The sequence below is a fragment of the Orcinus orca genome, chromosome 6, assembly GCF_937001465.1.
Source record: "Orcinus orca chromosome 6, mOrcOrc1.1, whole genome shotgun sequence".
Lineage (NCBI taxonomy): Eukaryota > Metazoa > Chordata > Mammalia > Artiodactyla > Delphinidae > Orcinus > Orcinus orca.
This window is the reverse complement of record NC_064564.1, coordinates 24,430,930-24,444,750: the sequence shown is the minus strand read 5'-3', so window position 1 is coordinate 24,444,750 and position 13,821 is coordinate 24,430,930. Positions and strand designations below refer to the sequence as shown.

The following is a 13,821-nucleotide window of genomic DNA, read 5'->3' as shown; positions in this document are numbered from 1 at the left end:
CATGTTGATATTTCCAACTTTCACTATTAGAAATGGTGGAGCTGTGAACAGGATGCCTCCCAGGCATGCATGTATTTTTTTAGAGCAGACCACAGAATATGTGTATTTTAAATGTCACACAGCCCTCAAAGTGGTAGCTTACACACCACTGTGCCACCCACCCTCCCCGCATCATTACTAACCTGCTACTTAATACCCACTTCTGACTTCAGGCAAAGCTCAGTCAGAAGAACATTGGGATAACTGCCTCATAATTTGCATTTTCTTGAATCCTAAGGCCAAACTCTTAAGTTTTGGGCTGTTTGTATTTGTTTTTCTGAAAACTGCCTGCTGTACTCTGTGTCCCTCTTTTAACTGGAACATTTACTTTCTTTATTTATGACTTCTTTATGTATTCTGGATACAGACCCCCTCATCTGTCCTATAATTGTCTTCATTCCTTGATGAAACTCTGTCTGGCCTGAAAGGCACATGGAACCTGCCCTGCCCCATCCCTGGATGAGGTCTGACACCATTTCCCATAAAATTATAACTATTTGAGTCTTTCTCTTAAGAGAATATGCTCAACTCTATTGTTGATTCCACTGGCTACAGTCATACATTTGTATCAATTAACATGATTTTAGTCCTTTATTTTGAAATAATTTCAAATTTACCTAAAAGTTGGAAGATTCATACATGAAACTGCTCCATACTCATTACCCAGATTCACTTATTTTTCACATTTCACCCATATACTTCACTTTTCTGTCTCCATAGTCACACTGTTTTTTTATTCTGAACTGTCTGAGAGTAGGTTGCAGACATCATGCTTTTTACCCCTTAACACTGAGTACATACTTCCTAAGACCAAAGATGTCCTCTTACGGTATCTCCGTAAATTGACAAACTCAGGAAAGTGAACTTTGACAACACTTTTAAATACTTTACCTCCATATTCCAATTTCATCAGAGGTTCCAATGATGTGCACATCAGTTTTCACTCTAACCCAGTCCTGTCCAGAATCACACTCTGCATTTACTTGTCTCCTCCTGTCGTCTCCTTTAAGCTGGACCTGTTTCTTGGCGGTTTTTTTCCCTTCACGACACTGAGGTTTTCTACTACAGGCCAGTTGTTTAATAAAATGCCCCTCCATTTGGGCTTGCTGGGGTTTTTTTTTTTTTTTTTTTTGAGGAAGGATTGGTTTTTCTTGCCTGTAGAGTTAACTTTTCTTTCTTTTTTTTTGATGTTGGGGGTAGGAATTTATTAATTAATTTATTTATTTTTGCTGTGTTGCGTTGTCGTTTCTGTGTGAGGGCTTTATCTAGTTGTTGCAAGCGGGGGCCACTCTTCATCGTGGTGCGCGGGCCTCTCACTATCGCCGCCTCTCTTGTTGCGGAGCACAAGCTCCAGACGCGCAGGCTCAGCGGCCATGGCTCACGGGCCTAGTTACTCCGCGGCATGTGGGATCCTCCCAGACCAGGGCTCGAACCCGTGTCCCCTGCATTAGCAGGCAGATTCTCAACCACTGCGCCACCAGGGAAGCCCGGGCTTGCTGGTTTTTGTCACCATGAGACTCAGGTTCTGCATCCCCAGCTGGAATGCAGGCTAATCAATGCCCTTGTTGGAAGGACTATGTCCACCTGCCCACAGTGGTGATGTAAGCCTTGGTCACAGAGTTAGATGACGTCTGCTTTCTCCAGTCTGTAGCTGCTAATTGTCCCCTTGCAAATAAAGGCTCTGTGGGGAAATACTCTGAGCCATGGACATTCCCTGCTCCCCATCAAACATGGCCCCATTTAATTGCATTCAACATTCATCACCCAAATCAATTTGCACAATTATTGCTGCAAATCATAATTTTTTAAAGTCACCTCAATTTTATTAGCCTGCATTTTACTGTATGGAAGTACCCTCTGTTCCCTCTCTATTCTGTTCATTTATGTAATGTAGTGGGTTAAATAGTGTCCCCCAAAATTCATATCCATCCAAAACTTCAAATGTGACCTTATTTGAAAATAGTTTTTGCAGAAGTAATGAGTTAAGGATCTCAAGATGAAATCATCCTGGATTTAAAGTGGGCCTAAATCCAATAACTGCTGTCCCTTATAAGAAGAGGAATGGACACAGAGAGACATCTAGGAAAGAAGGGCATGTGAAGATGGTGTAGAGATTGGAGTGATGCTGCCACAGCCAAGGGACAATGGGAGCCACCAGGAACTGAAAGAGGGAAAAAAGGATTCTCCCTCAGGGCCTTCGGAGGGAGCATGGACTGCTGACACCTTGATTTTGGACTTGCAGGCTCCAAAACTGTGAGAAAAACAATTTTTGTTGTTTTAAGTCACCCAGTTTGTAGTACTTTATTACAGCGGCCCTAGGAAAATAATGCATGTATTTAACTATATAGTTTGTCTCTCAGTATCTGTGGGGGATTGTTCCAGGGCCACCCCACTACCCCCAACCCCCTGCAAATACCAAAATCCAAGGATGCTCAAGTCCTTTATATAAAATGGCAGTAGAATTTGCATATTACCTACACACACATCCTCCCGTATACTTTACATCATGTCTAGATGACTTATAACAACTGATACAATGCAGATGTTATGTAAAAGGCTGTAAATACAATGTAAATGCTATGTAAATAGTTGCCAGTGTGCAGAAAATGCAGGTTCTGCTTTTTGGAACTTTCTAGAATTTTTTAAATATTTTTGATCCATGGTTGGTTGAATTCGAGGATGCAGAATCCACAGATACAGAGGGGCAATTGTACTTATTTACTTATCGGTGTTGAATCATAGATTCCTATTTTGTTCCACGTATAATCCATGCTTGTCCTTATTTATTTGACGCTTAACCTGTTGGAGATTTGACCGCTGGAACGCCTCCAAGCTGGCAACTGTACATTTGATATGTTCCCATTGTTTCTGTTCACTTTCTATCATAAGATTACGCTCCTGGCTCATCTTATATTTTTACCTATCCTGGCCCTATCTTCCTTTCAGCACGTGGGATCTTCGTTGAGGCGTACAGGCTTCTCTCTAGCTGTGGCGTGCGGGTTTTCTCTTCTCTAGTTGTGGCACAGGCTCCAGAGCACATAGGCTCTGTAGTCTGTGGCACACGGGCTCTCTAGTTGACGTGTGCGAGCTCAGTAGTTGTGGTAAGCACGCTTAGTTGCCCCGCAGCATGTGGGATATTAGTTCCCCGACCAGGGATGGAACCCGTGTCCCCTGCATTGAAAGGTGGATTCTTTACCACTGGACCACCAGGGAAGTCCCTGCTTTATTATTTCAAGAAAGGTAAAAATGCAACTGAAATGCAAAAAAAGATTTGTGAAGTGTATGGAGAAGGTGCTGTGACTGATCAAATGTGTCAAAAGTGGTTTGCGAAGTTTCATGCTGCAGATTTCTTGCTGGACAATGCTCCACGGTCAACTGGACCAGCTGAAGTTGATGGTGACCAAATCGAGACATAAACTGAGAACAATGAATGTTATACCACTCGGGAAATAGCCAACATACTCAAAATATCCAAATCCGGCATTGAAAATCATTTGCACCAGCTTGGTTATGTGAATCACTTTGATGTTTGTGTTCCACATAAGTTAAGTGAAAAAAACCTTCTTGACCGTATTTCCCCATGCGATTCTCTACTTAAACGTAATGAAAATGTTCTGTTTTTGAAACAAATTGTGACAGGCGATGAAAAGTACATACTGTACAACAACATGGAACAGAAGAGATCATGAGGCAAGAGAAATGAACCACCACCAACCACACCAAAGGCCAGTCTTCATCCAAAGAAGGTGATGTTGTGTTTCTGGTGGGATTGGAAGGGAGTCCTCTATTATGAGCTCCTTCCGGAAAACCAAACGATTAATTCCAACAAGTACTGCTCCCAATCAGACCAACTGAAAGTGGCACTCCACGAAAAGCATCCAGAATTAGTCAAAAAAAAAAAAAATTTCCATCAGGATAATGTAAGACCCCATGTTTCTTTGATGACCAGGCAAAAACTGTTACAGCTTGGCTGGAAGTTTTGATTCATCTGCTGTATTCATCAGACATTGCACCTTTGGATTTCCATTTATTTCAGTCTTTACAAAGTTCTCTTAATGGAAAAAATTTCAATTCCCTGGAAGGCTGTAAAAGGCACCTGGAACAGTTCTTTGCTCAAAAAGATAAAAAGTTTTGGGAAGATGGAATTATGAAGTTGCCGGAAAAATGGCAGATGGTAGTGGAACAAAAGGGTGAATGTGCTGTTCAATAAAGTTCTTGGTGAAAATGAAAAATGTGTCCTTTATTTTTACTTAAAAAACCGAAGGCACTTCTTGGCCCACCCAACAGGTTTCTTTTATAGTTGGACTTACTTGTTTGTATTCAGCTTTAGTTTCCTGCCATTTTCAGTGATTTAATTTTATTTTTTGAACATGTAGAACATTAACATGTTCATACAAAAATATGTCAGAATGAACTAAGAATGGAAAGAAACTATCTTAACATAGTAAGGGCCATATATGATAAGCCTACAGCTAACTTCATACTCAATGGTGAAAAACTGAAAGCTTTTTCTCTAAGATCAGGAACAAGACAAGGATGTCTGCTTTCACCACTTCTATTAAATATAATATTGGAAGTTCTAGATAGAGCAATTAGACAAAAATTTAAAAAGAAATAAAGGCATCCAAAGTTGGAAAGAAAGAAGTAAAATTATCTCTGTTCACAGATGGCATGATCCTACATACAGATACACAAAAATTCTATTTGAGCTAATTTGAGCTAATTAAACTATTTAAACTAATTTAAGCTAATTAAACTATTTAAACTAATCTATTTGAACTAATTAAACTAATTTGCAGGATACAAAATCAACAGGCAAAAATCAGCTGCACTATTATACACTAAAAAAAATCAATCCAAAAATGAAATTAAGAAAGCATTTCCATCCACAAAGCATCAAAAAGAATAAAATACTAAGAATAAATTCAATCAAGTGGATAAAAGACTTGTACACTGAAAAATTGTTGAGAGAAATTAAAGAACATCTAAATAAAAGGAAAGACAGCCTGTGTTTGTGGACTAGAAGACTTGTTAAGAGGTCCGTACTATCCAAAGCAATGTACAGATTCAGTGCAATCTTTATCAAAATCCCAGTGACGCTTTTTGTAGAAATAGAAAATCTATCCTAAAATTCATATGGAAATTCAAGGGATCCCAAATAGCCAAAACAGTCTAGAAAAAGAAAACGAAGTTGGAACACTCATACTTCCTGATCTCAAAAAACAAAGTTGGAACACTCATACTTCCTGATCTCAAAACATACTACAAAGCTGCAATAATCAAAACACTGGCTTAAGAGCAGACACATAGACCAATGGAATAGAGAGCCCAGAAATAAACTCTACATATATAGCAAATGACAAGGATGCCAAGACTATTCAATGAATAAAGAACAAACTTTTCAACAAAGGGTGCTGGGAAAACTGTATGTCTACATTCAAAATAATGAAGCTGGACCCTTACCTTACACCATCTATAAAAATTAACTCCAAATGGATCAAGGACCTAAAAAAAGCTAAAACTAAAAACTTTCAGAAAAAAAGCATAGTGGAAAAGCTTCATGACATTGACCTTAGCAATGATTTCCTGGATATGACACCAAAACCACAGGTAAAACCAAAAAAAAAAAGAAAACATAAATTGATTCATTAAAATTAAAAACTTTTGTGCATCAAAAGACATTATCAACAGAGTGTAAAAGCAACCCACAGAATGGAAGAAAATATGTGTAAATCATATATCTGATAAGGAGTTAATATCTAGAACACATAGAACCCCTACAACTCAACCAAGACAACCCAAACAATATGATTAAAAAATGAGCAAAGGATTTGAACAGACATATCCAAAGAAGATATACAAATGGCCATGAAATGTATACAAATGACATGAAAAAATGCTCAACGTCACTAATCATTAGAAAAATGCAAATCAAAACCACAATGAGATTAAAACCACTTCACACTCATTTTGATGACTGTTATCAATAAAACAGAAAATAACAAATGTTGACAGTATGGCGGTTACCCAAAAAGTTAAACATAGAACGACCATATGATCCAGCAATTCCACTTCTGGGTGTACATCCAAAAGAACTGAAAGCAAGGACTTGAACAGATATCTGTGTACCATGTTCATAACAGCACTATTCACAAGAGCCAAAAGGAGGAAACAACCCAAATGTCCACCGAAAGACAGAAAAAGCTGAAAACAGAATGTGGTATATGCATGGTATGTATGCACACGTGTGTATAATGGAGTATTATTCAGCCTTAAAAAAAGTAGTAACACATGTTACAATACAGATGAACCTTGAAAAGACTATGTTAAGTGAAAGAAGACAGTTACAAAAGGACAAATAATATAATTCCATTTATTTGAGATACTATAATAGTCAAATTCATAGAGATGGAAAGTAGAATGGTGACTGCCAGGGCTGGAAGAGGGAATGGGGAGTTGTTGTTGAATGGGGGCAGAGTTTCAGTCTGGGGAATGAAAACAGTTCTGGAGATGGATGGTAGCAACGGTGGCACAACAGTGTGAAGATACTTAATGCTAGTGAACTGTACACTTAAAAATGGCTTAAAAGGTCTCTTTTATGCATATTTTCCCTTAATTAAGAAAAGATCTGAGGTGTCACTTTATGGTTTCCCCTTTCCGTGTTTCTTTTTGCAAAATAAGCAGATGCACAACCAGCCAGTCCCTCCACTCCTGCCCTCCCTCCACATCTCATGTTCACTTAAGACAGAGCCCCCCCTTGTCACCACTCTTCCTGTAGACTTTAAGCTCCTCTAGAAACGTATCCAATGTTATACAAAGACTATGGTGACCTGGGAGTTATTTCACTGTTGGGAGGAAAATTCCCAATTTCCATATGTTATTTCCAAATGTTCTATAAGAGTTGAAAACATAAAATAACGTCCTACAAAAGGACAGCAAGGTGGACACTTAACTGAATATGACCCAGAGGTTGTGCCTAAAAGCATTCTCAGCCTGTGACCTCTCACTCCCTTCCTACACCCGTCTTGCCATTCATTTGTGGGCTGCTCCCTATTTTAGATGGAACTCTTAAGTCCTCACTCAATTCCTCATCATCCCACAAATCCTACTCATTCTCCTTCCCAATGCCCATTGTCTTCCAGGAGCCAAAATGTTGTGTGCATCCCTGCTCCAGACCCCTAAGGAATGACTGAACTTTCCCTTCTGCATCAGTTTTCTCCCAGGATGCTCCTCCCAGGAATTCCTGGGAATTCCCCCAACAAATCCAAGACCAAGCCCCTTGATTCTTCATGCACCTCCTTTCTTGGGTGCAACCACTACCCTCTTAGCTTTCCCACCCCCACCCCCGGCTGCTGCCAAATTATCCTCCAAAAACGTGGCTGCAGCTCGCCATGCCTTGCCCTGCTTATCGCATCACATCCTGCATTTGCCTGGGAGCTAAGATCCTCAGACTCTTGACTCCACACGATTTCCCCTTCTCTGTGGACGGTGCTCTGGCTGCTCTTGGTTCCTACTGCCTCTTCCCACATCTGCCCTCCTCTCTCAGCCCTTTCCGGTCTGCAAACACATTCCACAAACACATTCCACCACATCCCACATGGCGGGTTACCAGAGGTAAAGGAGAAGATCTTGCGAGGGTTGGCCGCTAACAGGCGTTATCACAGATATGCTTGCTCCAGGAAGTCTTTGGCAAATCATATCTGATGCATGTAAGACTCAGTTCAGATTGGACTGTGAATTCGTCCATAAGTATGGCCTCAGATGTCATCTCCCCATTCCCTCTTCCTCCCCTACTGTGATTTCGTTCCCCACGTGGGAAACTGCTTTTGCATGCCCCCAATGTGCCAGGCACGGGGCAGGTTTCCTTCGCCTTTCTTGTGCTGGGATTCTTTTGAATCTGCACTTTAAACCTTCTTCCATTGACATTTGTTTCCTTTCACCACTTGAAGATCTCCCATTTCGTCAGACAGCCTAATTTGAGGAAACAGTCGTCACTATCACCATTGCATGTGCTTTTTTAATGGCACTGAAGCCATGGTGTGCCCTCTCCCAAACACACGCGAACACATACGTGAGTGTGCACACACGTGTTCACATAATCTCGTTTAGCCCCTCACATGCAAATTCTTTAAAGCTAACATTTCCCTCATATCAGCACTGTGCAGTATGCAAGCATATACGCTAAGGTTTTGCTGCCTTGGTCATCATTACACCTCTGCTAAGCCCCTCTTGGGGCAGGGCCCTCTAGTTCCACCGATTAGAGTCAATCCATTTCATTTTTGCCTTCAAATCTCCCACAGTCAACAAACAGAACTCTAAGCAAACAAGGCGAAGCTCCTCTTTGGCTCTGGACTCCACAACACTGTTCCTGAAGCAACAGTGACCAACACACAGACCCTGGACAAACAGGAAAGTGGCCCACAGAGCTTCCTGCAATGCTGGAAATGTCCTCTACGTACCTGGGCCATCTGAGCCGCCGCCACACGCGGCCACTGAAATGCAGCTGGTGCGGTGGAGGAAATGAATCTTTCGGTTCAGTTCAGTTTAATTAATTTTAACCTAGATACCTGCATGTGCCTAGCGGCTACTATACTCCACAGCACAAGTCTACCATGAGGATTTCTGTCATTTAAGTGCGCGCTGGGTTAACTAGCCCTCCAGGAGGGCACTGGGTGTGTGGAAACTATTAGGCTGGCAGCTTTGGGGACTTGGGGAAAACCCTCCCCCACTCCAGGAGGATTTGAAGAAGCAGCCACATTCTCCCCGGATAACATCTCAAAAGTGACAGAGTGCTTACTGAAGCTCATTCCAGTGACAATTAAAGACACACACACCACATCCCACTGGAACTTAAGACTTTCTGGAGGACAAGCCACTTAGTCTAATTAGGCTAAATTTTTCTGTAATTATTTCCTTCCCTTTGGCTTTTGATTTTTTTTTTTTGGTTCTTTCAGAGATAGAACTTGAGGAAAAAAAAAAAAACAAACCAGAAATCCCCAAAATAACACAAACCACACCGACACAATTCCTTATTTTTGAAAAGCCTTCCTAATGTTCAACAATTCCTTGGCCACTCTGCTAATATGATTTTAAACAGATCACACCCCAGACGTATTTTAGACAACAGCACATGCAAGCAGAGCTGTCCCACCCTCATTTCCAACTTGGCAAGCTCCTCGGCAAAACCAAATAAATACATACTAGGAAAAGGAGGCTGGTACAAACCCCAGCCAGTTGCAGCCATAATTAGTGAGCCAGAGCTACTCTTGTTGCTTAGATTTTTACTTCAAAACTCAAGAAGCCCGCACTACCCACCGAACTCCTAGTGTTTCTGTTACAGTGATGCAGTCCAACAATACAAAACCAAAGAACCCAGAGTCACTGAGAAGCGATGTTTTCAAAACCAGTCCTTTCAGCCCAACTGTCCTTTCACGAAACTACTATTGGCCTTGGAAAATCCAGATTTAACCGGTAACGCTTCCTCTGCAAAGCAAATCCCCCCTGGTTACTCTGCTTTTGACACCTTCCACGTATGGTATTCATGGAGTCCACCTGGCAGTCACCACAGGTCCCCAAAGAAGAAAATATCTTAATGACAATTTTCTTCACCATGAACAGAAATATGTCACAGCCCATAGGGAGCTCCCCGTAGGGCACAGCAGGGTAAACCCAAAGGTCCGCAGCCCAGCCCTTCTCCAGGTGGTAAGCACAGGATGCTGCCGGTTCCCCTCCAGGTTCCCAGGGAATGGACGAGATAAACACCAAAAGGCCCCTGACATCAACGAGCATTTTAGAAGATGGGTTCAGATAACAGTAGCCCACTTTCTTTTCCCTGACAACTTGGAATTGTATAATTACAGCTCTCCCTGGGAAAAGAGTTACAGAGTACACAAATTTCCTACACTTTTTAATCAGAGTAGTCAAGAGTTCTGCAGATTAGGGAGGCCAAGGCTTTCACACCCAGTTTCCATTTCAATGATAATGATAACTTTCCACATCCTGGCCTCCCGTGGAATGCATTTTAAAGGAGCGCCACTTCTCTGGCTGAAACCTTGCTTTAGAAATCCCCCTTTAGGGGATTAATCTTCCCTACCTGTCAGACGGGCTGTTCCCCTACTCCGGCATTTCTATCCCATTGATCTCAGAAAAAGATTCCAAAGGATAGGCATTAAACCCAAACTCTGCCAGGCTTAAATGTCTCAGAGGTTAAACCGAGGCTAAAGAGACAAAACGTTCTCAGGGAACAAGTAATTCACTACAAATCACACCATAACAGAGACTGACATACAAACAATAATTACGGCGGTATTTTGACCAAACAATACAAAAACGGTTTAGCAATAATAATACAAATGTTATTTCACATTGCCTCATAAATCTGCAGATCCCTCTCACCAAAAACTACTGTTGGTAAACGCACCATTTTAAACCCATGTTGCTTTTCTGCTTGCAAAATATTAAGCAGATTTCTTGTTAAGTTTTCTAACTATGACTTGCTTTACTAATCAAGAGTTCAGCCTCACTGACTAGAGCCCCTCGGTCACCTAACGCCATTTTTATAAACAGTTTAGCACAGCAGCTCACAGGAACGTTACACAGGGTCAGTGGTGGTCATTTTCTCCAGATGGCATTTTTATCAAGTAGACGTAAGGGTTAAACTTGCTCTCACTGTTAAACATTGAAAATTTTCAAATGTGTGATTCTTCTTTGCTTAGTACACAGCCATAATAAGAAAAACATGCTTCCTTACTATAGAGTATATAAAAACTTTTCTTTTTCCATAAAGTCTTTTTATTCAAGATGTTTTCATTTACTTACTTCCAAATGGATCACTATCATTATTTATTACCACCGTCACTCCAGGGATCTGGGCCAGAAGTAAACACTGCACTGTCAAAACTGGGGTGGGGGACCCCAAAACTCCCAGCCTAACCTACTCAGGCGGGGCACACGGTCCCAAATCAGGTATTTATCTCGTTAAGGAACAGAGTCTTCTATAAAAATGTAGAACTTATAAATCCTTTTAGAATAACTTTTCCATGTTTTTACATAGTAACTTATGTTTTGTGTATAAAATACACTCAAATTACAGGGATTCTTCTTTACAGCAGAAAAGATGCCAAACACTCGAATCTCCTGTAATCATAAAATTGTATTCATAGTTTTGAATATGATCATATTCTTTGAATTTCCAGCTAGCCTAGCATTCCAGAAGGAAAAGAATTATAAACAGCTTCCCTACTCCCTCCCCTATAGAGATTACTATTATTTTACTGGAAAAAGAAAATTACCTCCACACAGGGTTCAAAAATTAATGAAAATGATATTGGATGGCTTCGTTCCTCAGAGATTTCTTAAACTCGACTGTAAACGACGGCAATGTTTAAACTACTCTGCGCTTTTAAAATGCGAGCAGTCTTTCCAGTCTTCTTACAACCTTTATTTAAGCAACAGACCCATCACCTTTTCTCACATCACCCACCTCCAACTCTTCCCTGACAAATGCAACTTAAACCGCCGCCAGGCATAAGTTTACGAGGTAGGCTTTTGCAGGGCAATTAACCCCCACGAGGCCACCACGCAAACGCTGTGCAAAAGCACGTCGAGTCGCCAGGATAAGCCCCCTCTTTCCCCTCCCACAGCGCAGCAAATGCATCCCCAGACTCGAAAGGCGAGAGGGATTCTAGCGGGGTGAGGGGTTCAGAAATCCACAGGGATGTTGTTAAAACCCCAAAGACTGACTTAGAAGGTCTGGTTTACCTACCATTGCACATTGCACCCTGAGCGGCTTATGCTTTAAGGAGCAGCGACATAAATGCAAACTCCTTTCCCAAATCAAGTAACAAGGGATGTGTGACGTAATCGGCCCTTGCTTAAACCCAAACGCCCCCCAGGAAAGGCTGCCCAGCATTCCTAAATCTGAGGACTGGTCCCTGGAGCGCGCAGCTGGCAGCAGGATACGAGAAGAGCTGAGCCCCCTTCTCGCGCCTGTTGCCTAACTCTCACCTTCCTGCAGAAATGGAGCGGGGAGTGGGGGGGAGGAAGCAATGCGTGGAGTGGAGACACTGAGACCCACTCACGTGTCAGGGGAGGCTCACGGATTTCTGGGACGTGAGGCGAACCCCCTCAGCCTCCAAACCTGGAGGCCCCGCCGCCTTCCCCCGCCGCGGCAGGGTGCGGGAATCTGGCGAGGGGTGCAGGCCAGGGGTGCCCCGGGGATCGGGACGGCTTGGCCCCCTAGGCCGGTCCCCCCAGGTTCCCCCAGAACCTGGCGGCAGCTCTTGGGCGCCCCGGGGTCCACGCCGCCCAAGATCGCTCGACCCTCGAGGAAAACGCCACCCGGGAGCCGGGCCCGCCCCTCCAGCCTGCCCGAAGGAGGCCAGGTCCCCATCAGCCGAAAGGCCGCCCGGGGACCCCAGGCACAGGAAATGCCGCTTCGGCCACCTCCCGGCGGTGGGGGAGGGGGTGAGGGGCCAACAAAAGGGAAGCCAAATCCCCTTTCAACCAAGCGGCGGGGATAGGGAGCCCCCTTCCCCGAGCCTCGTCCCACCGCGGCGCCCGCCCTGGGGAGACCTCGGCGCAGAGGGGGGCGCCGCGGGCCAGGAGCCCTGGAAGGGAACCTCGGGGAGCAGGGCCGAGTCAAGGTGCTGAGAACCTCGGACACGTCTGCGGACCCGGGGCCCGGCCGCATTCACACTCACGACCCTCATAAACCCCCGGCTAGGGGCTCCCCGCGGGCGCCGGCGCCGCCCGCCCCGGCCTCTGGAAACACTTAGCCGTCCCCAGAGCGCGCCTTATTGAAAGCAGCCTCGCGCGGCGGGGCGCGGGCAGGGGAACGGGGCCGAGGCGGGTGCGGAGGGGCCCAGTCAGGCGCCCCTCTCTCGGGAGCAGCGGCGCCGGTGCGGCGGCCAGGGCAGAATCACGAAGGAAGGGAAACACGCACGAGCCGCGAGCCCCGTACTCGCGCACGGAGGAGGTGCGCCAGGGCAGGCGCGGACTGGCTGGTCCTACCTGAGGTCCCGGACACGCAGAGCAGGAGAGCGGCGGCCGCCCAGACGGATGGGACGCACAGCAACGGCAGCGCCAAGCCCCGGGCCATGCCGCGGGCCGTAGGGGCCGGGGCGCTGGGACCGGCGCGGCGCGGGGTCCGGGCGCCACCACCCCTGTCGGCCGCGCGTCCGCTGCCCTTTCTCCTGGGCACTTTGCGAGTTGGTCCCTTTCGAGCAACTCGTGGTCCTCCTCCTCTCCCGGCCGGGATGCGCCTCTCGGCTCCGGCCGCCTGGACAAGCGCGGGGGGCGGGCGCGGGCGAGCAGGGAGGCAGGGTCCCAGGCTCGCCCGCCCCGATGGGCAGAGCGAGGTCGGCGCCGGCGCCCCCTGCCGGAGGGACACGCCTGCGGCGGGCGGGGCGCGCGGGCAGCCGGGGGCCGGGACCGGGGGCAGCAGCTCAGTCCCCGGACGTGCCTCCCGCTCCCTCCCTCGGGCCTGCTCCTCGGGACGCTTGGCCCCAAAGGTGGAGCCTTGGGGGCGTACAGCCAAACCTCGGGGTGGGCTCCCCTCGCCGAAGAGACGCCCGGGGCAGTTGGCACCCATCTTTAGGGGGCGGGACCCCCGGGGGCCTGGTCATAAATCTGTAACTCAGGACGACTCTGCGCCCCGCCAGCCTACACTGGGGCAAACCAAAGAGCCACCCAGTCCCAGAAACTGGCGGCGCGGGAGGAAGAGAAGCAGAACGTTCAAGGAAAGAAACAGGCCGCGTCCCCGCCGGGGACTCCCGGCCCCTC

General features: G+C 45.5%; 1 protein-coding gene across 2 annotated transcripts in view; it reads right to left on the bottom strand.

Moving 5' to 3' along the window:
- The window catches only part of ROR2 (receptor tyrosine kinase like orphan receptor 2), a 214,170-nt gene extending 200,747 nt beyond the window's left edge, over positions 1–13,423 (bottom strand). For both annotated transcript variants that reach the window (XR_004483664.2, XM_004270611.3), the window contains exon 1: positions 13,051–13,423. Coding sequence is in view for 1 of the 2 variants with exons in the window: in XM_004270611.3 (XP_004270659.1) it covers positions 13,051–13,138 (88 nt within the window). In the remaining variant the exon portion in view is untranslated. The remainder of the gene's footprint in view (positions 1–13,050) is intronic.
- Between the last annotated feature and the right edge of the window lie 398 nt (positions 13,424–13,821).